Genomic DNA, 26108 nt, shown 5'->3' with positions numbered 1-26108 from the left:
TTTGCACAAAGTACTTCTTACAATAGAGTCTCCCCTTCGAATAGGGTCCTCCAAACATCTTCCCTTGTGCTCTTCTCTGCATCTCTGCCAAAAGACCCCAAACTAGACAACTGCCCTTCAGAAATCTGATCCTGCCCACCTGTCTCGAATCTTCCATTGCATCCCACTGGGCAGAAGGTTACAACACGTACTGAGGGAAACCAGATTGGCTGGCACAACATTCCTAAGTTGGACAAACTTTGTAAAATTTGTAAGAGTTTGTAAAATGTGTTCAGGAAAGTTTTCTAAATCAATATATAGAGGTACCAACTAGAGAGGATGCAATATTAGATCTCCTATTAGGAAACGAGTTAGGACGAGTGACGGAAGTGTGTGTAGCAGAGCACTTTGGTTCCAGTGATCATAACACCATTAGTTTCAACTTGATCATGGATAAAGATAGATCTGGTCCTAGGGTTGAAGTTCTAAACTGGAAGAAGACCAAATTTGAAGAAATGAGAAAGGATCTTAAAAAGCGTGGATTGGGCCAGGTTGTTCTCTGGCAAGGATGTGATCGGTAAGTGGGAAGCCTTCAAAGGAGAAATTTTGAGAGTGCAGAGCTTGTATGTTCCTGTCAGGGTTAAAGGCAAAGTGAATAGGAATAAGGAACCTTGGTTCTCAAGGGATATGCAACTCTGATAAAGAAGAAGAGAGAGTTGTATGACATGTATAGGAAACAGGGAATAAATAAGGTGCTTGAGGAGTATAAAAAGTGCAAGAAAATACTTAAGAAGGAAGTCAGGAGGGCTAAAAGAAGACATGAGGTTGCCTTGGCAGTCAAAGTGAAGGATAATGCAAAGAGCTTTTACAGGTATATTAAGAGTAAAAGGATTGTAAGGGATAAAATTGGTCCTCGTGAAGATCAGAGTGGTCGGCGATGTGCGGAACCAAAAGAAATGGGGGGGGGATCTTAAGTGGGTTTTTTGCAACTGTATTTACTAAGGAAACTGGCATGAAGTTTATGGAATTAAGGGAAACAAGTAGTGAGATCATGGAAACTGTACAGATTGAAAAGGAGGAGGTGCTTGCTATCTTGAGGCAAATTAAAGTGGATAAATCCCCAGGACCTGACAGAGTATTCCCTCGGACCTTGAAGGAGACTAGTGTTGAAATTGCAGGGGCCCTGGCAGATATATTTAAAATGTCAGTGTCTGCGAGTGAGGTGCTGGAGGATTGGAGAATGGCTCATGTTGTTCCGTTGTTTAAAAAAGGATTGAAAAGTAATCTGGGAAATTATAGGCCGGTAAGTTTGACGTCGGTAGTGGGTAAGTTATTGGAGGGAGTACTAAGAGACAGAATCTACAAGCATTTGGATAGACAGGGACTTATTAGGGAGAGTCAACATGGCTTTGTGCGTGGTAGGTCATATTTGACCAATCTATTGGAGTTTTTCAAGGAGGTTACCAGGAAAGTGGATGAAGGGAAGGCAGTGGATGTTGTCTACATGGACTTCAGTAAGGCCTTTGACAAGGTCCCGCATGGGAGGTTAGTTAGGAAAATTCAGTCGCTAGGTATACATGGAGAGGTGGTAAATTGTATTAGACATTAGCTCAATGGAAGAAGTCGAAGAGTGGTAGTGGAGGATTGCTTCTCCGAGTGGAGGCCTGTGACTAGTGGTGTGCCACAGGGATCAGTGCTGGGTCCATTGTTATTTGTCATCTATATCAATGATCTGGATGATAATGTGGTAAATTGGATCCACAAATTTGCTGATGATACAAAGATTGGAGGTGTAGTGGACTGTGAGGAAGGTTTTCAAAGCTTGCAGAGAAACTTTGACCAGCTGGAAAAATGGGCTGAAAAATGGCAGATGGAGTTTAATACAGACAAGTGTGAGGTATTGCACTTTGGAAGAACAAACCAAGGTAGAACATACAGGGTAAATGGTAAGACACTGAAGAGTGCAGTAGAACAGGGATCTGGGAATACAGATACAAAATTCCCTAAAAGTGGCGTCACAGGTAGATAGGGTCGTAAAGAGAGCTTTTGGTACATTGGCCTTTATTAATCAAAGTATTGAGTATAAGAGCTGGAATATTATGATGAGGTTGTATAAGGCATTGGTGAGGCCGAATCTCGAGTATTGTGTTCAGTTTTGGTCACCAAATTACAGGAAGGATATAAATAAGGTTGAAAGAGTGCAGAGAAGGTTTACAAGGATGTTGCCAGGACTTGAAAAACTCAGTTACAGAGAAAGGTTGAATAGGTTAGGACTTTATTCCCTGGAGCGTAGAAGAATGAGGGGAGATTTGATAGGGGTATATAAAATTATGATGGGTATAGATAGAGTAAATGCAAGCAGGCTTTTTTCCACTGAGACAAGGGGAGAAAAAAAACCAGAGGACATGGGTTAAGGATGAAGGGGGGAAAGTTTAAAGGGAACATTGGGCGGGGGCTTCTTCACACAGAGAGTGGTGGGCATGTGGGTTCTTTTTTAACATTTAAGAATAAGTTGGACAGATACATGGATGGGAGGTGTATGGCGGGATATGGTCCGTGTGCAGGTCAGTGGGACTAGGCAGAAAATGGTTCGGCACAGCCAAGAAGGGCCAAAAGGCCTGTTTCTGTGCTGTAGTTTTTCTATGGTTAAAATGGCTCCTTTAACCGAAACCAAAACACTCTTCCTAACAGGACACACTGTGTTTGCAGAAATCTGCTAAAATATAAGTACCCCACAGCATAGCAGTAGAAATCTTAACCAGAGCATTACACTCACTATTGGAAACATCGTCGCCCTGTCTAATCTGGCCTTTCAGTATTTAGTAGGCTTCAATGAAATATCCCCTCATTTTTCTAAACTCAAGTGAGTAATGGCCTGGAGCCATCAAACACTCCTTTAATCCTTTCATTCCTGAGGGATCAATTTTGTAAACTTCATCAGGACCTTCTCCATTGCTAGCACATCCTTTCTTAGATATGGGACCTAAAACTGCTCACAGTACTCCAGATGTGGTCTGGCCAGCATCTTATAAAGCCTCAGAATTGCATTCTTGCTTTTATATTCTGGTGCTCTCAAAATGAATCCTAACATTGCATTTGCCTTCCTTACTACCAGTCCAACCTGCAAGTTAACATTTAGGGCATCCTGCACTGGGACTCCCAAGTGCCTTTGTACTTCTGAATTTTGAATTCACTCCCAGTTTAGAAAATATTCTACACCTTTATTTCTTCTGCCAAAATGCATAATCATACACTTCACTGTGCTGTATTCTATCTGACACTTCTTTGCCCATTCTCCTAAATCTGTCCAAGTCCTTCTGCAGATTCCCTGCTTCCTCAACACTACCTGCCCCTGACGAAGGGTCTCGGCCTGAAACGTCGACTGTACCTCTTCCTAGAGATGCTGCCTGACCTGCTGCGTTCACCAGCAACTTTGATGTGTGTTCCTCCACCTATCTTTGTGTCCTCCGTAAACATGGCCACAATGTCATCAATTACATCATCCAGATTATTGAGGTATAATGTAAAAAGTAGTGGTATCAACACTACCCCCTATGGAACACTAGTGGTGACATTCAACCAACCAGAAAAGTTTTCCTTTATTCCTATTCTTTGCCTCCTGCAAGTCAGCCAATCTTCTATCCATGCTAGTACCTTTCCTGTAATACCACAGTCGTCTATCTTATTTTAGTGCCCTCCTTTGCAGCACCTTGTCAAAAACCTTTTAAAAATCCATGTAAACAACATCCACTTCTCTTTTGTCAATGCTACTTGTTCCTTCCTCAAAGAATTGTCAGGCAAGATTTCCCCTAAAGGCTTAAACCTGTTTTATCATGTGCCAAAAGTACCCTGAAATGCTGTCTTTAATAATGGCCTCCAACATCTCTTATGTATAATTTACATTCTCCTATATATTATTGGCCAGTGTACCTTGTATTTAGTTCTTTTTCTCCTTATTGCTTATTTAGTTGCTGCCTGTTGTTGATCCTGTATTTCACTTCCCTTGTCAGCCACAGTTGCGTCATCAGGTCCTGATGGAGTGTTTTGGTCCAAAATTTCAATTGTTTATTCCCTCGAAAGATACAGCCTGACCTGCTGATTCCTCCAGTATTCTGTGTGTATCTGCCAGGTTTTTTTTAGATGCTTCTCGGTGTACCTAAAATTGAAAATTAAATAAACAACTAAACTTTTAATTTTTTTTAAAGCCACTGGGAAGAAAATCACTAACTTGCCTTTTTAAATTATCATTCACTTTTGTACTTGCGTTATTCAAATGAATTTCGAGCATCTTGTCCTCAATTTAACATGAACAGATCCTCTACTGCAAAATCCGGGAAATCTCAACGAACTGCTCTTCATTTGACTCCTTTCAGAGTCCAGTGACAAAGCACAGCTAAAAAATTGTAATAGAATTTAGTCAACAAGAACGGGATCTGGATTTCACATGTGAGTTATAAAATTTCAGGTTCTTGGGTAAACACCTGTAGTTCCATATGGCCAAATACAACAGTATAATTTCAAAATTTGTATTTTCCCTGGTAGTATTTCTTTGTTAGGCAACTAATATATACTGAATCAATAAGTACTGAACAAAGGGTATTTTTCTTCCTTCAGCAGCCACAGGCAATTAGTGTCAAAACAAAGTAAATGAGTATTAAAGGAACAGAAGACTGTACCTCTTGGGTTTGGCAACAGTTGCATTGTTGTCAAATTCGTGATGTTTATGCCTAACTTAAATATATGTTGTACTGCAACTTCTTTTAAAAAAGAAAAACGTTTTCTCTTTTTTCCCCTGCAGCTGTGCTTCATTTTAACATTATGCGCAGTATTTTGGGTAGGTACCATTTACTATGGCCTTTTCACTTTGAAATAAATTGTCAGCATATTAAGAATTATACATTGTGTTGGTCCCCAGTTGACGGTCTTTAAATTCACAAACCTCCAACACCCTGAACTACCTGGACTATAATGTCCCTAGTTCAATGTTTGTGTTTTGGCAGGTAAGTTGATTTCAGTTAAAAAGTTAAGTTGACTTTTGTGCCGCTGTAGTTTGGAAAGGGGTAAAAGAGAAATAGCATTGCTTCTTCAAGTTAAATATCTTAGTGATGTTTATTAGAAAACTTGTGAATGGGTAGTATTAGATTTGAACAGAATTTCCACTGTTCGCTTTCAAATGAATAACAGCCATGGACGTTAATATACCACAACTAAGGAATTGTCAGATTCCACGTTTGTCAATCAACTGGTGTTTCCAAATTTGTTGTCACAGTAATCATCAGTTTACAGTTTCATGGAATATTATAAACTGTTGCCTCCTCACCTGTGTTACTGACTATTCTGTGGATAGAATTTTGCATATAAAACATTAAAGAGATGGCAACTGGAGGGGAAAATTCAATCCCTTGAGCCCATTTTGCCATCCTTTCAGTTCTAGTGTATCTATATGCTGCCTCCATCTACTTGGTTTGTACCGGTCACCACTACTTAACAAATCCCTATCAATTAAAAATTTCACTTAATCTAAGCACAACAGCTTTTTGGTTGCAGGATTCTCACTTTTGAAATTGCTTTTGTGTGAAGAACCTTTTCCTGATGTCACTGTGCATGGCTTAGCTGAAATTGTTAAAGCTTTTGTTTTCTTCTGAACTAGGATACCACTGGTACCTAGAGAGCAAAAGACACACTCAGGCTTTGTGCTGCTGTGCCAGGGAACTAGTAAAAACCTCTGTCCTCCACTGATACTGTCAGAATAGTGAAATGGTGATCTCATGGCTTGGTGTGACATGAGCCACCAATGCAATGAGGCAGGTGCCTAGCACAGCAATGCTGTCCATAACACATTTGTCTGTGTATAGTAATATAATGATCCTTTATGGCACTAACTTCAGTAGTACTCTTGCTCCTAGCAGTGCATTCTGAATATCTTAGTAACATACAGTAAGTCTAAAAAAAAATGACTCTTGTATGGATGTCAATAAAATCAGGAGTGCACTGTTGCTTAAATGTATTTGCTTTTGAAATTCATTTTACTGTAATGTTGGAAATGGGCAAAATTAAAAATTACAACTAAAATGTTATCCATGCACAGAAGCAGAAACCCTGTGCATTGTTTGATATCTTTAAGTAGAATGAGAGGTTGCACCATAGCAGATGAATTCCTATGATGACAAGTGGCTAGTAATTATCTAATTGCTAAATATTTTTAACATTTTAGAACTAGTCAAACTTTTTTTTTACTTTTAGTGGCACAAGAAAGGACTTGCCTTAGTCTTCTGTATATTACAGTTCCTAGCAACAACTTGGTAAGATTCATTATTATTATTATTATTATTATTATTATTATTATTATCTAAAGATAAAATTAAACCAAAATTAAATATCTCAGGACATTTTTATTCTTATGTTTGTTGTAGTTGACATTTGATATCATAACTGTTTAATCTACTATATCTGTTGGAGCATAGATGGTAGAAAGCTGCAAATTTATTCCACTATTCAATTATTGCAAATTAAATTTGTTTAACTAATTTTATTCTCTTTTTGGTTTTAGTTTCACAACAACCCAACACACCAAACAGTGATTTCTAATGTATATATTTGTTTGTCCATGTACAGGCTTCAAACTAAATATGTTATAAAATTAGTTTAACCTCCATGGGATCCTTCAGCAACCAGAATAACACTTTGTGTTTTAAATTTAATAAACAGTAATAATATTATGAGGCAGAGGGTGGTAAAGGAGGGGAGTGGATTTTCAGTTTGGAAGGCTATGACCAGTAGTGTGTTGGGTCTGCTTTTGTTTGCAATGTATGTTAATGATTTGGATGAAAAAGTAAGTGGCACAAATAATAAGTTTGCAGATGACACCAAAATTGCTTGTATAATGCACAGTAAGGTCAAAGTCAAGTTTATTTACTTGCAGCAGCATCACAGGCACAAGAAAAACATAAACTGAACAGAAATTATACACAATTTTTTACAAAAACAATTAGAACAAGAAAAAAAGCGAAGTCCATTCTTATTCAAAATAATCAGAGTAGTCGTCATGTTGCTAAACTGTGGAGATAATTAAGGTTTTGTAGGTTGCTTTATGAACTGAATAGCTAAAAGGATTTAGCTGTTCTTGAACCTGGTGGTGTAGGACTTCAGGCTTCTGTACTTTCTGCCTAATGGTGGCTGTAAGAAGATGGAATTGCCAGGATGGTGGAGATATTTGAGGCAGTGCCTCCTGTAGATATTGCTGATGATGGGGAGGGAGATGTCTGTGATGTATTGGGCAGAGTTCACCACTCTCTGCAACTTCTCAAGTTCCTGTGCATTTGAATTGCCGTACCAGACCATCTTAAAACCATTCAGGATACAGATCGCCTGTAGAAATTTGTTAGGGTATCCGGTGACACACTGAACCTCCAAAGAAAGTAAAAACGCAGGCGTGAACTCCTTGGGTATTATTTATGTGCTGGGCTGTATCTTCTGATATTTTAGCACACAGGAATTTAAAGCTGCTGAATCTCTCCACTGCTCATTTCCCTCAATGTAGATAGGCACATATTTTCCCTCCTTACACTTGCTGAAGTCAACTGTCAGCTCTTTAGCTTTACCGACATTGAGTGGGAAGTTGTTGCGGCACCCTTCTCTCTAGTAAGCAGACTTGTGATTCATCTAACAACAGTGGTGTCTTTGGCAAATTTGTATGTGGCTTTGGAACCATGCTTAGCCACGCTGTTATGTGCATATAGACAGTAGAGCAGAGGGTTAAACTCATAGCCTTGAGGTACACCAGTTTTGATGTTCATCAAGGAGATGTTGTTGTTACCATTCCGCATTGATTGTGGTCTGCCAATGGTGAAGTAGAGTATCTCGTTACATAGGAAAGCACAGTGGCCCAGATCTTGAAGCTTAATGATGAGTTTGGATAAGATGATTGTTGAATTCCAAGCTGTTGTCAATGAACAGCAGCCTGACAAACGAGTTCTTGTTGTCCAGAGCATAGTGAAGAGCTAGAGAAGTCGCATCTGCTGCACCTGAAGAAAATTATCCCAAAATTACCACAGGATGTAGATCAAAAGGGAAAGTGGATGAGAGAATAACAAATAGAATAGGAAGTGATGCATTTGGGAAATTAAGACATACATAGTTAATGGCAAGTGTTGAATAGACAAGTCTGTATAATTCACTGAAATGGGAATGCGGTAAACAAGATGGTAAGGAAGGCATATGGCATGCTTATTTTCATTGGGCAAGGCATTGCGTATAAGAGTTGGGGTGTCACATTACAGTACAAGACATTGTTTAGGCCACACTTCAGGAAGGGAAGGAAGGCAACGTGCATCAGACTATGTTGGGTGATTGATGGTGGAGAGGGTCAGCAGCTTGAAATTCCTGGACATTAACATATTAGATAACCTGTCCTGGGTCCAGCTCGTAGATATAATCATGAAGAAAGCACACCAGCATTTTCTTTACTTGGGTGGCTAAGGGGGCTCAGCTTAGTATTGAACACTAGCAAACTTCTTCAGGTGGACTGTTGACAGTATCCTGGCAGGTATCCTGGCTTAGTATTGAACACTAGCAAACTTCTACAGGTGGACTGTTGACAGAATCCATCATGATCTGGTATGGCAGGAACCTAAGAAGTTGCACGGAGTAGGAGACTCTGCCCAGTACTTCACAGGCACATCCGTCCCCACAAGTGGTTGTATCTACAGGAGGTACTGCCTCAAGATGGCAATATCCATCAATGATCCCCATCATATGGGACATGCCATCTATTTGCAGCTACCATTGTGCAGGTGGTACGGAAGCTTGAAGTCCCTTACCACCAGATTTAAGAACAGCTACTTCACTTCAACCACTTGGTTCTTGAACCAACCAGCAAAACCCTAATCATCACTACAGTTTAGTAACAATATGACTACTCTGATCATTTTGTAGTAAAAATAAATGTTTGCTGTCCAGTTGTGTTTTTGTTAAAATTGTATAATTTATGTTTTTTTTGTTGTGAATGCTACTTATATGATGCCGTGTGCAATGTATTTATTCTGAGGGATGCAAAGTTCATATAGAACGTTAAAAATCAGACTCACTGGGCTAGTAAGAGGAATAGGCTCATGATTGTGATACTACACAGTGATAAGCTGTACATGAACTTTCATCCCTCAGAATAGATTGAAGAAAATGTGAGGGAGCAAATAAGGCAAAAAATATAAGTGTTCTGTTATTGGAATGGAAAAGAGGTGACTGCAACAATAATGACAACAAAAGTAGTTGGTATTAACTAGTGCCTGAGACTGAGTAGATCAACAACTGTTAAAGATGCAAAAGAGCATCAGGTGAAAACTACTTTTAGTCATAAAGGCAGCATCTATAGGAAGAGGCGCAGTCGACGTTTCAGTTTCAAAAACACCCAGTACAGTTATTGACTCCTTCCTGTTCCTAACTTCCACTCACAGAGACTCAGTAGACTACTGGTCACCAACCTTTTTAAGCCCAAGATCCCCTACCTCGACCTCAGTGAAAGGCAAGATCTACCTACTAAATCATTTAGAGAAAAAACACACATCAAAGTTGCTGGTGAACACAGCAGGCCAGGCAGCATCAATAGGAAGAGGTACAGTCGATGTTTCAGGCCGAGACCCTTCGTCAGGGCTAACTGAAGGAAGAGCTAGTAAGAGATTTGAAAGTGGGAGTGGGAGGGGGAGATCCAAAATGATAGGAGAAGACAGGAGGGGGAGGGATGGAGCCAAGAGCTGGACAGATGATTGGCAAAGGGGATATGGGAGGATCATGGGACAGGAGGCCCGGGGAGAAAGACAAGGGTGGGGGGGAGACCAGAGAATGGGCAAGAGGTATATTCAGAGGGACAGAGGGAGAAAAAGGAGAGTGAGAGAAAGAATGTGTGCATAAAAATGAGTAACAGATGGGGTACCAGGGGGAGGTGGGGCCTATATTTAACTTTATATGAATTTATTTACATTTTTCCATAAGTTCTGTTACAGCAGATTTTATTCTATATCTCACATATTTTGCTAGTTATTGATAAATTCTGTAAGACAAGTTTCTCTTACTTAGAGTTATAACACATAGGTCACCCATATCCTTAATCAAGTAGAATTTTAAAATCTTGTTCTTAAAGATTTATTTATCACAGAAGCCAGTTTTTATAGATAATTAATCTACTCTGAATGATTGAAATGAAATGCTTTTTTCTACATTTTCCCTATTAAACCCTGTCATTTTTAATTCAGATAGATGACCCTCTAATTTAAAGGAAACTTTCTGTCAAAACCAATTATTAATAAAATGTGTTTATACCTTTTGTCTTCATCACTTGGAGATTTCCAGACTTTCTTTGCTATGCCCCTATGAAAAAGCCTAGTCTTTTCCTTGCACCCCTTGCCCCAATTCCAATTTTGTTCTCTATTTCTAAATCTAAACAAAGTACGATAAATCTCACAAAACTGCAGCTTGAATAGTTACTGCGTTCTTCAAAAATTGTTGTGGCAACCAATTGTAACCTTATGAATCCAAAAGTCAGGCCACCAGCAAGAACTTCTTTTGCAAGGATTGTTTTACAAGCTGCTGTTCGTTCTGTTGGAATGCCTGTGATCTGACACTCTAAAGCCATCTTACGATATTAATACTACTTTCATTGAAAATCTTAAAATTTGTTAAAGTTTGAAGTTTAATGTTGTAGTGTTAGTTTCACATTCTTGTAATGGTGCAAACATTTGGCACATTGAAATAATGCTTCACAGCCTAATTTAGTAACTCAATCCTGTTATTTCGTATTCCCTTTCCAGTATTTCTTATTCCCTTTCTGTCTTTTTATCCAGTGTGTTATCCTCTACATATAAAATTAACAAATATTGTCCAAGACTAAAAGTCATGTAGCTTTTTTTTTCTTTCTAGAGCATATTGGGTGGAAATTTGAGTTCAGTGTGTGCGTATTTATTGCGTAGTTTCTCAGGTATAAATACATGTGTTTTTATTGAGTTAATATAAGTGGTTCCTTAATAATTGTGATGATACATTTCTTTTATTTTCTAAATTTGATGCATCTACCTGAGCAATTGAAAGAGTGTTTTGCACTAGAGTAGTAATTTTTATTTAGTTTAATTGAAAAAAGTACTAAATATTTATATTTATGAATCATATGTTCAACCCATTCGCAATGATTGTATTCATTAATTAAATCAAATGAGAAATATTAAATTTGTTTTGATAGCACTTAAGGAAAGGTGATAGATTATGGACAAAGCTTATTCAGATTTTTGAATTTTATCCCAATTTTCCTTTCAGGTACAGTCTGTCATACATTCCCTTTGCAAGGTGAGTCTTTTGAAAAACTGATTTTATTATGATACAGTATTCTTTGATTATGTGTTTCTTTGTTGCAATATTTAATTGATTGAATATTTTATGGACATAAAGTAAGAGTAGGAATAGGCTGCATGATCCCTCTTGTCCACGCTACCATTCAATATAACCAATACTGATTTCCTCAATCAATTCCACTTTCATACATAATCTGCATGTGTTATGACTAAGTGTCCTCTGAAATGGAGACTTCTAGTTTTCAAATTGTTATTGTTTTAAGGATGCCAATTTATGCTACATGCAGTTGAGAACTAGAGTTTAGTTATTTAACATATAATTGTGCCGACTGGTGGCATAGTGGCATCAACGCTGGACTTTGGGGCGAGAGGTCCCAAGTTCGAATCCGGCCGGCTCCCTTGTATGCCTGGGTTGAGCTAGAAAAAAAACCTGGAGAGGGATGGGCTCTACCAGGTTTCAGGTCCCAAGACACGCCGTACGATGAGCATACCAAAAGCTTGTCATGATGGCACCCAACGACTCCACCAGGAGTTAAGGGCGCGCACGCACACATACACACACACATTATGTGAAAATATCTCTTTAACTAGAAGTCATGAACATATTCTTTCTGCAAAGTTTGAAAGGCATTTAACAGCTCCAAGTTATACATTATCGTTATATAAGATTTAGTTAGTAAAAGAAAGGGAGTGGATGATTGGATTACCTCACTGCTCTTTCATCCAAGGGTGAAGTTTGTCTGGGGCATGTAGTACTGCTCCCTCACAGGTTAAGAAATCCACGTTCTATCCAAACCTCTGTTGCTACATGTGTGGACTTCGCATGTTCTCCCTGTAACTACAAGGATTTCCTTCGTTACCGATTTCCATGTGAATAATGGCAAAGTGAAGTTGATGGTTATGTGATTTTTTAAAAAATAAGTATAGGTCTATGGGAGAATGAAACTGATGAGGTTCCTCTGCTAGGAGCTGTTAATGGGCTAAGTGGCTTCTTCCTATGTTCCTTCTATTTATTATTATCCCTGGGTTTGTTCCTTCCCACCCCGGAGATGTTTGCACAATTATAAACAATTTGGAAATAGTGACCATAGAATACCTGACCAAAAAGACAATGTGTTACCAGGTCAGACATGGGCAACAAAAGATCATTAGCTGCATCAGTATTTACCATGTTGAACACCATTTAGAATAAGCACTGCAAAGCAAAACCAAAGAAAGTATTGTGACTTTGGACTTCAGTATCTTTCACCGTGTGGTTGGTAGCACAATACCAACCAAGATGGCCAAGTCCTTAAATTCATAAATGACAACTTCAGCCTCTGGCAGCTGGCAACAAAACACTCGAGTAAAAATTACTTAGTAACATTATTGCAACATACTTGTAATTGCACATGTCAGTGATGTTTTTACAGAATGAAGGGAAATGAAAAATGATGCCTTACAACATATTGTCATTACAAAAGAGAAAGTGCTGGTGGTCTAAAGCACACAAAAACGTATAAATCCCCAGGCCTTGAACAAGTTCCTGGGTACGGAGATACAGCTCTAGACAGGATAAAAGTGAAGCAAAAATAGGGGGGCAGTTGCATTTTTATTAAAGGGAACATCTCAGCAGTTGCCAAAAGTAAAATTATTAAAGGATCATCTAGGGAGGATTAGATTATGAGAACACTCAGTCCTCTTTTATTGTCATTTAGAAATGCATACATTCATTAAGAAATGATACAATGTTTCTATGGAGTGATATCACAAAAAACAGGATAGACCAAAGACTAACACTGACAGAACCACATAATTATAACATATAGTTACCGCAGTGCAAAACAATACCATATTTTGACTAAAAGCAGACCATGGGCACAGTAAAAAAAAGTCTCAAAGTCCCGAGTCGATCGACTCCCAAGTCCCTGATAGCAGGCGGCAAAAGGGAGAAACTTCCTGCCATAAACCTCCAGGCACCGTCAACTTGCCGATACCTTGGAAGCAGCAGACCACAGCCGACACTGAGTCCATCCGTCCGAAAACTTAGAGCTTCCGACCAGCCTCTCCGATACAGCCTCCCAAGTGCCTTCGACCTCTCCCTGGCCGCTGAAACACGCAAAGCCGAGGATTTCAGGGCCTTCAGCTCCGGAGATTCCGGTTACCACACAGTAGCAGCGGCAGCAAAGCGGGCATTTCAGAAGTTTTCTAGATGTTCTGCTGTGCTCTCACGTCTGATTTATGGGTGCTGAGAAATTAAAAAAGATGATTGCCTTTTTCAAGTTGGAATTGGAATAACAATATGTGGAAAGCTGCAAGAATAAAGGGGTTATCATAGTAGAAAAATTTTAACTTTCCGAACATAAACTAGGACTGCCATACTGTTGGGTAATTATGTGGGTGAAATCTGTTAAATGTATTCAGGAAGGTTTCCTGAATAGAGGCCCTTCCAAGGGAGAGAGCAAAGCTCAACCTACTCTCAGGTAATAGGCAGGGCAAGTAACTGAGGTGCAGTGAGAGAAAACTTTGGGACCAGTGGCCATAATTCTATTACTTTTAAAGTAGTGTAGAAAGGGACAGAACTGGTCCACAGTTTTAAATTCTACATTGGGTAGGCAAATTTTATGAGACAACTTGTAAAGTTTGATTGGAGTAGGTTGTTTGCAGGCAAGGGGTGGCTTTTAGGGCAGATAGTGGGAGATCAATGTATGAATACTCAAGAAGGAAAGGGGCATGACATGGATTTGACAGAAAAAGATTAAGGAGAATAAGCATTTAGAAGTATATTTAGGGGAAAAGCGTAACTAGAGACCTAAATATACATTGATGTATGGAACTGCAGGAAAGATGCAAGTACCTCAATGAATATTTCTCCTCTTCTGTTTTTGTTATATAGTGGAAGGTCCTGGAAATAGTCCTCTAGTGTATTCAAGATCACTGTGAAAGGCTAGAGAAGAAATTGCAGGAGCCCTGGCTAAGATATTTGTATCATCATTAGCCATGGGTGAGGTGTCAGTAGACTAGAGGTTAACAAATGTTATGCCTTTATTTAAGAAAGGCTACAAAGAAAATCCTGAGAACTATAGTTCTAACATCTGTCGTAAGTTAGTTAGTGGAGAGTATTATGAAAGATAAGATAGACATCCATCTGGAAAGAAGGGTTGATTAGGGCTAGCCTGCATGGCTTTGTGTAGGTGAACTTGATTTGGTTTTTGGATGATATGACCATGAAGGTTGATTAGGGCAAGATGGTAGATGTAGTCTATGTGGACTTCAGTAAGACTTTTAATAATAGATGATAGACTGATCTGGGAGGTTAAATACTTTATACTTTATTGTTGCCAAACAATTGATACTAGAACGTACAATCATCACAGTGATATTTGATTCTGCGCTTCCCGCTCCCTGGATTACAAATATTAAATATTAAAAATAGTAAAATTTAGTAAATATTAAAAATTTAAATTATAAATCATAAATAGAAAATAGAAAAATGGAAAGTAAGGTAGTGCAAAAAAAAACCGAGAGGCAGGTCCGGATATTTGGAGGGTACAGCCCAGATCCGGGTCAGGATTCGTTCAGCAGTCTTATCACAGTTGGAAAGAAGCTGTTCCCAAATCTGGAATGGAATCTTGCATGGAATCCAGAGAGAGTTGGCTAATTGGATAAATATTTGGCTTGATGATCAGAAGCAGATAGTGATAATGAAAGGTTGTTTCTCGGACAGGAGGCTAGTTGCGTGACTCAGTAGTTGGTGCTGGGCTCATTGCTTGTCATTTATATCAACAATTTGGATGAGAATGTACAAGGCACGATTAGTAAGTTTGCAGATAAAACTAAAATGGATAGTATAGTGGACAGTGAAGAAGGTTGTCAAAGATTATAGGGGATCTTAATCGGCTGGTCAAGTCAGCTGAAGAATGGTAAATGGAGTTTACTATTCTATGGTTTGAGCTGTGCATTTTAGAAAGTCAAATTCGGATAGCACTTTTGCAGTGACCAGTCGGACTCTGGGTGGGTGGGGGGACAGAGGGATCTTGGAGTTTAGCTATGTGGTTCCCCAAAAGTCACAGGTAGACAGAGTGATGGAGAGGCTTTTGGCTTGCTGACTTTCATCAATCAGAGCATTGAGTATACAAGTTGGGAGGTCACATGCAGTTTTACAAAACGCTACTGCGCCTGCATTTGGAAAATTGCATTCTATTTGGATCACCCTGCTAAAGGAAGGACATAATTAAAATGGAAAAAGTGCAGAAAAGATTAACAAGGATGTTGCCAGAACTTGAAGTATTGAGTTATAGGAAGAGGCTGTATAGGCACGGACTTTGACCACAGAAAACTGAGAGATGATCTTATAGAGATGTATAAAATCATGAGGGGCATAGACAAGGTGAATGCACTCAGTTTTTTGTCAAGGTTCAGGAAGTAAGAACTGGAGGGCAGAGGTGAGAGAAGAGAGATTTATTAAGAGCTTGAGGGGCAACTTATTTTTTAAACAAAAGATGGTATGTCTGTGGAATGAGTTGCCTGTGGAAATTGCTGAGGTAGGTGCAACAACAACTTTTTAAAACCAGTTGAACAGGTACATGGATTGGAAAAATTTAAAAGATTGTGGGCCAAATGCTGGCAGATGGGACCAGCTTGGATGGTCATTTTTAGTTGGCATAGAGTATCTAGACCACAGAACTTGCCTTTATCAGAAGCTAGAGGAGAAATTGCAGACCTGTGCTAGAGATATTTTCCCCGGATTTGGTCATAGCTGAGGTGCTGGAAGACCGTAGGATGGTTAATGTTCTGCCTTATCTTAAAAAGGGCCACAATGGTAATCAGGGAACCATAGGACAGTGGGCCTAAATTAAGGATGGGAAACTTACTGGAGGGGTTTAACCAGCATTTGAAAAGGCAAGAACTGATTAAGGATAGTCAGCATGGCTTTGTATGGGGATCAGGTCTCATAAATTTGTTTGAGTTCTTTGAAGAGTGAATGAAGAGAATGAAAAGAGGATGCTGTCTACATCATCTTTAGGACTGGAGGACTTGGCTTGTAAGAAGAGGCTGGATAAGCTAGAAGTTTTTTTTTCCCTGGAGCATAGAAAGCTCAGAAATTACCTTATAGCAGAATAGAAAATCATGAGGTTAGTAAATAAGATGAATCATCACAACCGTTTTCCTAGGGTAAAGGAATCTAAAACTACAGGGCCTAGATTTAAGATGAGAGGGGGAAAACTTAATAGAAACTTAGAGAGCAACTTTTCAGAGACTGGTGGGTATGTCAAATAAACTGCCAGGGGAAAATGCAGACAGGTAGATACAAGAATAGGAAAAGTTTAGAAGGATATGTTCAGACTTTTCTTGCAAACAACTTTAGCTTGGAAGCTTATCACTTTACATCTCTGGTTCCTCATATATTGTTACAGAAATATTTATGCTTAGAATAAAGCTATAAATGTGTATTATATTGTTAATGCATTATGTTGTTAAATAATGTACATTTGTTAACCGACATCTTCACAATTTCAATAAGATTAATTAAGAAACCTGAAGAAATTCTCTTTATGATATAAAGTGTCATTTGCTGATTGTTTCCAGCATTTTACTTTTACTTTGTACTTCCAGCATCTGTAGTTTATTGTTCGTCAAACCTACAAATCCAATTGTGCAACCAAAGGGCTCTGCTTTTGTCTGAGAAATACAAGGCTGTAAATCGTTTACCCTGAGCTTACGAAAAGCACAATATAAATTATTTTTTGACTTCCTAATACTTTTTGGTTGCCTTACAGAGATGCTATAATAAAGTGTTGCACTTCCTGCATCGGATAACTCCAGGGTGAAGAAAAAACTGGTCAAATCCCAAGACACTTTCCGGTAGTTCTTTGTAGCTGTTGAGGGAGATCTGCAGTCTGCATATTTTGTTTCTTGGATAAGTCCCAAGTTCTACATTTTTGTTTACTTTCATCTATTTCAAAAAACAATGATGTAATATTTTGTTCCAAAAATGTCTTCTGCACAGTACTGATTTATACTCAACCAAAGAATCAAGCCTTTGTTCTTTTTCAAGGAATTTAAATATTTTAAAGTAATTATTTCATGTTTGATGCCATTCTAATATATTTACATTGCCAATGCCTTAAATTGCTGTGCTATTGTGATGATTAAGTTTTACTAATAAGTTTGTATAAGGCTACATTTATTTTATGAAGACTGAACCAGTGCTACTTTTTAATGCTTATTCCTTGTACTAGAAACAAGAGCTTGTTTACGAGATTTGAAGTAACATTTCGCTCAATTAAAGAACCACTATTTAGTTAAAATTGTGTAGTAGTGATTTATTAAACTACTTTCTTGAAGCCAGGAAGGTTGCTAAGTGATTTTATACTGCAAATGCAAGGAGCTGCTTTTAGAGTGTGAAGAATATGTTTTTTTCTTGGGTTCCATTCATTAAAAATCCTTCAATTACAGTTTGAAATAATTAATTTACATTTTATGTCAGAATCAAAAAGCTCCACACAGTATCCAAAAAGCAAATATTTAAAAGGCAATAGTATTTGTTTATTCTGAAGTAGTATTTTAATGGACTCAATTTATACTAAACTTCAGGCTACTTGCTTTCTTCTGTATTTTGTGTGATCTGATCAGAGGTAGAAATATTATACCTGTGCTTTATACTTGGTCCCAGGTCTCTTCCATTCCTTTATCTGAGGAGAGCTTTCAACAACTTCCTCAGTCTTTAGGATAGAGGATGGGTGAGATTAATTCTGGGAATCCAAGTTCAGACATGGATATTGAAGGAGCAGTAAATGCTGATGGTGGTATTTATTTCCTCATTCAAAAGTTGAATGATTTCTGTTGCATTGATGCTTTCATTAAAATAAAAAATAACAAAAATGAAAGGAATGTGTGTCTTTTAAAAACTGGCTGACATTGGAGAATACTGAGAAGAGCTGTGTCCATTAACGTTGGTTCTATTTCAAACATTCCTTTCCCTTATTGCTCAAACCCTTTTATAAATTTCTGTTTTATGACACAAATTTCTGTCATTTGAATAATTTACTGATGCGCTCGTAGAATAATTGCATCCTTGTGCAATATGGCACAGTCACCTATATACCGATGTGGCACTTTAGTCAATCTTAATATTTCAGAACTTCATTTTTGTTTCTTTTACAGCATCCCAATATGTGTTGTTGGTTCTATTTGTGGCTGAAGAACTTGGGATTATGGCGATCCTGCCAATCTTGGTCAGACAAAATCTACCATATGGAGATCTGGAATGGAGGGAAAAATGAGACATTCAGTCCTATGTAGCTGCAGAGAATGAGTAAGCAGAGCTCTGCAGAGGCTTTTGATTAAGGTTAGAGGGTAATACAAAGTAATGTTTGTGATCAGCATAGGATATAATTTTGAACATTTATGCTCAGCTGTCCTAGATCAATATATCAAAATCTGGTCAAATTTATTGGAAAGAATTTCACCTTACCAATCTTTAAAGGGTTACCCCTTAATTTTTCAACACTAACCTCTAGTTCTTGATTTTCCCACTAGAGAAAACATCCTCTCCTCATTCTTCCTGTAAGATGCTTAAAGGTTTTGGATGTTTGAATTAAGTCATCTCTCATTCTTCTAAGGTCCAGCTGAATCAAAGCAAGCCTGTCTAACCTTTCCTTATAAGACCATTTCAGGTGGTTAACTATTAAATCTCTGAAAAGCTTCCTGCCACTGTCTGCAAGGAGTTTATATGTTCTCCCGATGTGGGTTTCCTCTGGGCTCCGGTTTTCTCCCCTAGTCCAAAGATGTATGGTTGGTAGGTTTATGGGTCATTGAAAACTGTCCCGTGATTAGGCTAGGGTTAAAGCTAGGATGCTGGGTGGTGCAACTCGAAGGGCCAGAAGAGCCTGTTCCATGCTGTACCTCAATAAATAAAAATAAATAAATATTGAAGTCATTTCTTTCAGTACTCCATTCAGTTCTTCAAAGAGTAACATCCCACTTTTTTATTATTTGCCTGAGCAATAAATTATATTAATTTTTAATTATTTGAATGTCTTGCATACTAGATTATTGCAGATCCTGAATTGGGACAGTTTAACGTGTTAGATATAATTACCAATTTCACTGTCCCTCTCTCCTGAAATCCCCAACTCCACCATTCCTCTTCAACTTGGTTAAAACCTTGTATTTACTCTATTTGCACGTAGCTCAATTCAAGTGGTCCATCTCTATGAAACAGTTCCCTCACACTCCAGTTAACAGAAGCCAAATTCTCCCATGATAAGCTTTGAACCATGCTGATTTGCAGGGGTCTGAAATAAGAGATTATCGCCTTTATAGTTTTCCTTTCTAATTCTTCAATCTCACCAGAGCCTTTTCTTATCTGTACTTTGTTGTTGTGCTCACCGGAACACAACATTTGAATCGTTACCCTATCAGCAAGTTTTTCCATCACCACCAAGACTCATCTTTAACCCTAGAATTGGAGAGACGACAGTCTTTGGGATTCATATTAAGGACTACAAAGAACAAAATCATCTTCTATACATAGTCATAGTCATACTTTATTGATCCCAAAGGAAATTGGTTTTCGTTACAGTTGCACTATAAATAATTAGATAGTAATAAACCATAAATAATTAAATAGTAATATTTAAATTATGCCAGGAAATAAGTCCAGGACCAGCCTATTGGCTCAGGGTGTCTGACCCTCCAAGGGAGGAGTTGTAAAGTTTGGTGGCCACAGGCAGGAATGACTTCCTATGACACTCAGTATTGCATCTCAGTGGAATGAGTCTCTGGCTGAATGTACTCCTGTGCCCAACCAGTCCATCATGTAGTGGATGGGAGACATTGTCCAAGATGGCATGCATCTTGGACAGCGTCCTCTTTTCAGACACCACCGTCAGAGAGTCTAGTTCCATCCCCACAACATCGCTGGCCTTACAAATGAGTTTGTTGATTCTGTTGGTGTCTGCTACCATCAACCTGCTGCCCCAGCACACAACAGCAAACATGATAGCACTGGCCACCACAGACTCGTAGAACATCCTCAGCATCGTCCGACAGATGTTAAAGGACCTCAGTCTCCTCAGGAAATAGAGATGGCTCTGACCCTTCTTTTAGACAGCCTCAGTGTTCTTTGACCAGTCCAGTTTATTGTCAATTCGTATCCCCAGGTATTTGTAATCCTCCACCATGTCCACACTGACCCCCTGGATGGAAACAGGGGTCATCGGTGCCTTAGCCCTCCTCAGGTCTACCACCAGCTCCTTAGTCTTTTTCACATTAAGCTGCAGATAATTCTGCTCACACCATGTGACAAAGTTTCCTACCGTAGCCCTGTACTCAGCCTCATCTCCCTTGCTGATGCATCCAACTATGGCAGAGTCATCAGAAAATTTCTGAAAATGACAAAACTCTGTGCAGTAGTTGAAGTCCGAGGTGTAAATGGTGAAGAGAAAGGGAGACAGGACAGTCCCCTGTGGAGCCCCAGTGCTGCTGATCACTCTGTCGGACACACAGTGTTGCAAGCACAGGTACTGTGGTCTGCCAGTCAGGTAATCAAGAATCCATGACACCAGGAAAGCATCCACCTGCATCGCTGTCAGCTTCTCCTCCAGCAGAGCAGGGCGGGTGGTGTTGAACGCACTGGAGAAGTCAAAAAACATGACCCTCACAGTGCTCGCTGGCTTGTCCAGGTGGGCGTAGACACGGTTCAGCAGGTAGACGATGGCATCCTCAACTCCTAGTCGGGGCTGGTAGACGAACTGGAGGGGATCTAAGTCTGGCCTGACCATAGGCCGGAGCAGCTCCAGAACAAGTCTCTCCAGGGTCTTCATGATGTGGGAGGTCAATGCCACCAGTCTGTAGTCATTGAGGCTGCTGGGGCGCAGCGCCTTCGGCACAGGGACGAGGCAGGACATCTTCCACAGCACAGGAATACTGTCACAAGTCTATCGCAATTTTTTTCAAACTCCCACTTGAATGGCTGCTCCCTGCAATCTGTACTCTCATTCAAATGGTCTTTAAGAACCTCATTTACATTGGATGAAGAAAAGGGCCAAGACTCCTCCAACCCTACCGCAGAGTCACATTTTGACCAAAATCACTCTAGTTCAATTCAGGGTGAATAAGGAGTCCAAGAAAAATTTTGTGCTTCAAATAAGTGATGATTACTCTTCAAAGTTGCTGGTGAACACAGCAGGCTAGGCAGCATCTGTAGGAAGAGGTGCAGTCAACGTTTCAGGCCGAGACCCTTCGTCCTGACCTCGGTCTCGGCCTGAAACGTCGACTGCACCTCTTCCTACAGATGCTGCCTGGCCTGCTGCGTTCACCAGTAACTTTGATGTGTGTTGCTTGAATTTCCAGCATCTGCAGAATTCCTGTTGTTTGATGATTACTCTTCCTTAGTTACCAGGGTACTAATTACTCCTTTCTCACTGCACCATGAGAGACTTATAATAGCCTGTTCACTTGCTGGCTCCTGAACATACTGAGCCAAAAATCACCACCAGAGAATTCTTCCCAGATTGAGCTTGCAACATCTCTGTAATTCCTATTGGATCTCCATTTGTTTTGCTTTTAAGAATTTGTCTGTTTTAAAAATATTGTATGTATACATAAAGTGGCTTCAGTCATATCTCCACGTTCCCTCACCTCATTCCAATTGGAGATATCTTCATGTTCCGGCCCTTGCTTCAAGAATCGGATTCATCTACTTGTTTATGCTCCATTACACTATTGACTTTTCCTTTCTCTATAACTTGCTGAATTTGCCTCTCATCACAAGATTGTGTCCTCATAATGAAAAGCTAACACCATTCGTTCTCTAAACCACTTGCTATACCTTCTTGTTCGTGTTCAGTGACTCCTGTGCAAACAATGCCCAAGTCTACCGACTGAGAGATAGATACACTAGGCTAGTACTGTGGAACATTTCAAACATTCTGAAAACCTACTCTTAGCATACTTATAGGATTCTTAATGTCTTGATGTTGATTACATTTCTATAATTTGGTATATTCTATTACATTTTGTTCTATATAATGTATATGATTTTTAATTTTGTTTTATATTTTTTGACTAATCTTTACAATCTATGTAAAACACTTGAAGCCTGATCTTAATGTATGAAAGGTGCTATATATTAAGTTTCTTTGAATACTAACACTACCCAACACTCACCATTTAACAAATACTATGCTTTTCTTTTTGTTGAAGTAGGTGGCCTCACACTTTTCCCAATATATTTCACCTACCATGTTCTCACCCGCTCAGCTTTTCTCTGTATCTGCTTGAAGTCTCTTTAAATTCTTTTCCATGTCTATTAGCCTATCTATTGGATTCTTCAACGAGTGAGCAAACAAAGACAAGATGGAGATAGTTAAATATTTTTTTAAAAGATAAATAGTTAAATTAAAATCAGAAGACATTTCCATTTTTAAGTCACAGCTGTACACCACAGAAACAGGCCCTTCAGCCCAAGTTCTCCATATCAACCATGATGCCTATCCATGCTAATCCTAAATGCCTGCATTATGCCGATATTCCTTTCCTACACAAGTACCTGCCCAAATGCTTTTTAAACTTTGTACACATGACCCCTGTATTACAGCCACTTATTTAACAAATTTTCACCCTTGCAGAATTCACTCCTACAAGAGCCACTAATCACAGTGCAAAAATTTCCATAGCATGAATTGGAAATAATGCAAGAGATGAATTAGGGAAAATTATTTGAATTATGCAGGCCACATTAATTGCAGCACAATTGGGAAACATGCCTAAATCTGCGCGTTGAAGGCAACTACACCTGTTCTGCAACAACACAACTTTACAATCTTTACAAGTGGGGTTTCTTAGGAATGTAACTGTCATGTTTTAGCTGGCCTAGCTACATGCTTGTGGAATTCATGTGCAATTTTTAATCTTTTTTTCAACACTCTTTCCTTGATGGGTGCAGAGATGGCAACCCTGTTAGGGAAATTGGTGATTAACTGTTTCCTAGGAAGGCAGTACCTTGCAACACAAGGTCACTAATTCTATTGCCTCTTCTGGCTGCTGGCTCCAATATCCACTATCCTCATGCAAAAATGAAATGCCCCTCTCTTCTCACCTTCAACTTATGTCCTCTAGTTTTAGACTCCCCTACCCTGAGAAAAAGACTCTATCTTATTTTTTCCCTCCATGTTATAAACCTTTACATTGGTTACCCTGCAGCTTCCTCTGCTTTAGAGAGAAGACACCCAGCCTATGCTAAAGTTCTCCATTGCAGATATCATCCTGGTGTATCTCTTCTGCACTCTTAAAGCTTCCTCAAGTGTGACAATCAGAACTCTACATAAAGCTCCAAATGCAGCCTAACAAATGTTTTCTAAAAAGTCACAGCTCAAAGCCTTGGCCTGTCAAGCAAGTGTTGGCTATTTGTGCTGTGGAAATGCTAATAATAAAGCATCTCTGACCTAAAATATTGACTGTTTCTCATCTCACAAATGCAGCGTGACCTGCTATGTAATTCAAGCACATTCTGTTTTGCCTGGAATTTTCTAGCTATATTTCATTGGGAGTTTGAGATTTGGTATGTCACCAAAGAAACTTGCAAATTTCTACAGATGTACGTACCATGGAGAGCATTCTAACAGGCTGCATCACCAAATGGTATGGAGGGGCCACTGCACAGGATCAAGATAAGCTGCAGAAAGTTGTAAACTCAGTCATCTCCATCATGGGCAATAGCCTCCCCAGCATCCAAGACATCTTCAAGGAGTGATGCCTCAAAAAGGTGGCATCCATCAGTAAGGGCCCCCGTCACTCAGGACATATGTTCTTCTCATTGCTACCATCAGGGATGAGGTACAGGAGCCCGAAGGCACACACTCAACGATTCAGGAACAGCTTCTTCCCCTATGCCATCAGATTTCTGAATGGACTTTGAACCCATGAACAGGACTTCAGTACCATTCGGTACTTGTTTTTCCTATTTTTGCACTGCTTATTTAATGTAACTTTTAAAATACATATATTAAACCTGACTCTGAACCTTCTATCCTCTCAGAATAATTTGGTAAATACATGTTCACCATACCAAAATTGTTTAAAATTATTTTGGTAAGTCACAAATTATTTAAAATGGAAATTATTCTCCAGCAACCATTTTATAAGAAATACCTATCTGGAATTTTATTTAGGTGAATAGTGCAACACACTGTGTAAAAGCACATTTTCAAAAATTTTATTCTCAGCAATTTGAAAAATACCAGGAATACACAAGGAATGAGTTTTATTAAAGGCTGAAACATGAAAACAATTTATGCAATAATCGTTGTATGCATGACTTAAAACTAATTTTAGATTTGAGTACAGTTATATGTCGCCAGCAAATAGTAACTACAAAAATAAACTTCGCCCCAGTCTCCTTTTCAGTGCATGCCCGCTTGAAGCAAATGCGGGAAAAGGCTCATTCTGGAAGTTGGTTATTGGAAACCGGTGTAATGTCATGTAAACATCTGGTGCCAGTATTGTCAAGCCCACAGTCGCAGTTAAAAAAAAACCAAACATGTTAAAATGCACAATTACTCAAGATTTTCTGAATCCGGAAGCTTTCAGGTAATACTTGCACACTAAACATCCATTAGTTTTTCGAGGCACCGATGTTCACATAGTTTATTCAAGAGCCCCCTTAGGGCTCCATTGATGTTGTCCCAGGTGTTTGGTTTGCTGGAACAGTGATTGAAGTACGTTCATGGGAAAGTGTCCCTGATGCCAGCAGTAACTTGTTGAGCTAGTTGGCCAGCTGGGGTAACCTTGCCAGCTTGCCCACGGGCCCGCGAGCGCTCTCCACTCCCTCCAGCCACTCCAGACATTTCTGCAGGACCGAGCGGTCGGGCGGCCCGTCGCCCTCCTCATATTCCACGTCGTCATATTTGTGTTGGTCGTTTAGCAGCGAGATTTTCAGCAGCTTCCTGATATCGGACGAGGGTGGTGCGGCCGGACACCGAGTCGCCGCCTTCTCCTTTGTCCGGCCCGCCAGCTGCTGCCGCTCCAAATTGCGCTTCTGGATGACCTGCACGGCCTCGGGAGTGAGGCTGAGCGAGAAGCACTCCCCCGCGCTACCGTCCGGCTGCCCGGTGCGGTCCGAGTGCTTGGCGGAAGCCAGCACGCTGACACACAAGCTGCCCGTTAACCTTGGCTCAAGCAGGCGGGGCTGCGGCCGGCGGCCCCCAAGCTGGAATCCCGCCTTGGGCCATGAGTGGGAGAAATTTTGCGGCGGCTGCACTTTCTTTCTCAGCGGTCGCTGGGGCTCCTGCTGCCTGCCAGGACAGCACCCGGCTTGGCGGATCGGAGGGAAAGGTACCGCCGCTCTGGGCGGGATGTCTGTCTTCATTGCAGCAGGCGGGACGGAGGATGCAGCAACTTCTCGCGTCTACCACTCACGTCTTTATATGGGATGCTGCCGTTGGGAGGACCATGGACCTCCACTGGATGGCAAAGGCAGCCTGAGTCCAGGGGCGGACCAGTGGGGCGGAGTCAGGGTCTGAGTGGGCAAGATCCAGCTTCAGTACCCTCCAGTTACAGTATTGTTTTGTACAAGTAGCAAAGCCACAACAAGGATAAGGTATTAGATCCAAAAAAAAGTGGTTCGCACCCATGCCAGCCAATTCACAGAAATTAAATCCCCAGCTACCAGATTAAATAGCAGAAATTAATTATATAGTATATGCTTTACAAACAGCCGGCTTTTGTTCCCTCTTGTGTCACTCAGTCTTTCCTGATTCCCACAGACATTCAATTTCTTCTCTTATGGTCTCACCTTTCCCTGTTAAT

The 26108-nt window shown here is 39.8% G+C and overlaps 2 protein-coding genes across 2 annotated transcripts in view; one reads left to right on the top strand and one right to left on the bottom strand.

Moving 5' to 3' along the window:
- The window catches only part of LOC134350581 (vesicle transport protein SFT2A-like), an 87629-nt gene extending 69445 nt beyond the window's left edge, over positions 1–18184 (top strand). Inside the window, 4 exon segments of the mRNA XM_063055987.1 lie at positions 4778–4813; positions 6223–6281; positions 11281–11310; positions 17075–18184. Of these exon segments, the coding sequence (XP_062912057.1) occupies positions 4778–4813; positions 6223–6281; positions 11281–11310; positions 17075–17114 (165 nt within the window). The 3' untranslated portion in view covers positions 17115–18184.
- A 6321-nt stretch (positions 18185–24505) lies between these two features.
- On the bottom strand, positions 24506–25775 carry prr18 (proline rich 18). The gene has a single exon (XM_063055073.1). The coding sequence runs from the start codon at positions 25666–25668 to the stop codon at positions 25066–25068; it is 603 nt and encodes a 200-aa protein (XP_062911143.1). The 5' UTR covers positions 25669–25775; the 3' UTR covers positions 24506–25065.
- Positions 25776–26108: the final 333 nt, after the last annotated feature.

Source organism: Mobula hypostoma, chromosome 8, assembly GCF_963921235.1.
Source record: "Mobula hypostoma chromosome 8, sMobHyp1.1, whole genome shotgun sequence".
In the NCBI taxonomy this organism is placed as follows: Eukaryota; Metazoa; Chordata; class Chondrichthyes; order Myliobatiformes; family Myliobatidae; genus Mobula; species Mobula hypostoma.
This window is presented reverse-complemented; position numbering and strand designations above follow the sequence as displayed.

What these genes read in the sequence shown, in the direction of transcription:
- prr18 (XM_063055073.1), bottom strand. Translation starts at nt 25,668, where the DNA reads ATGAAGACAGACATCCCGCCCAGAGCGGCGGTACCTTTCCCTCCGATC.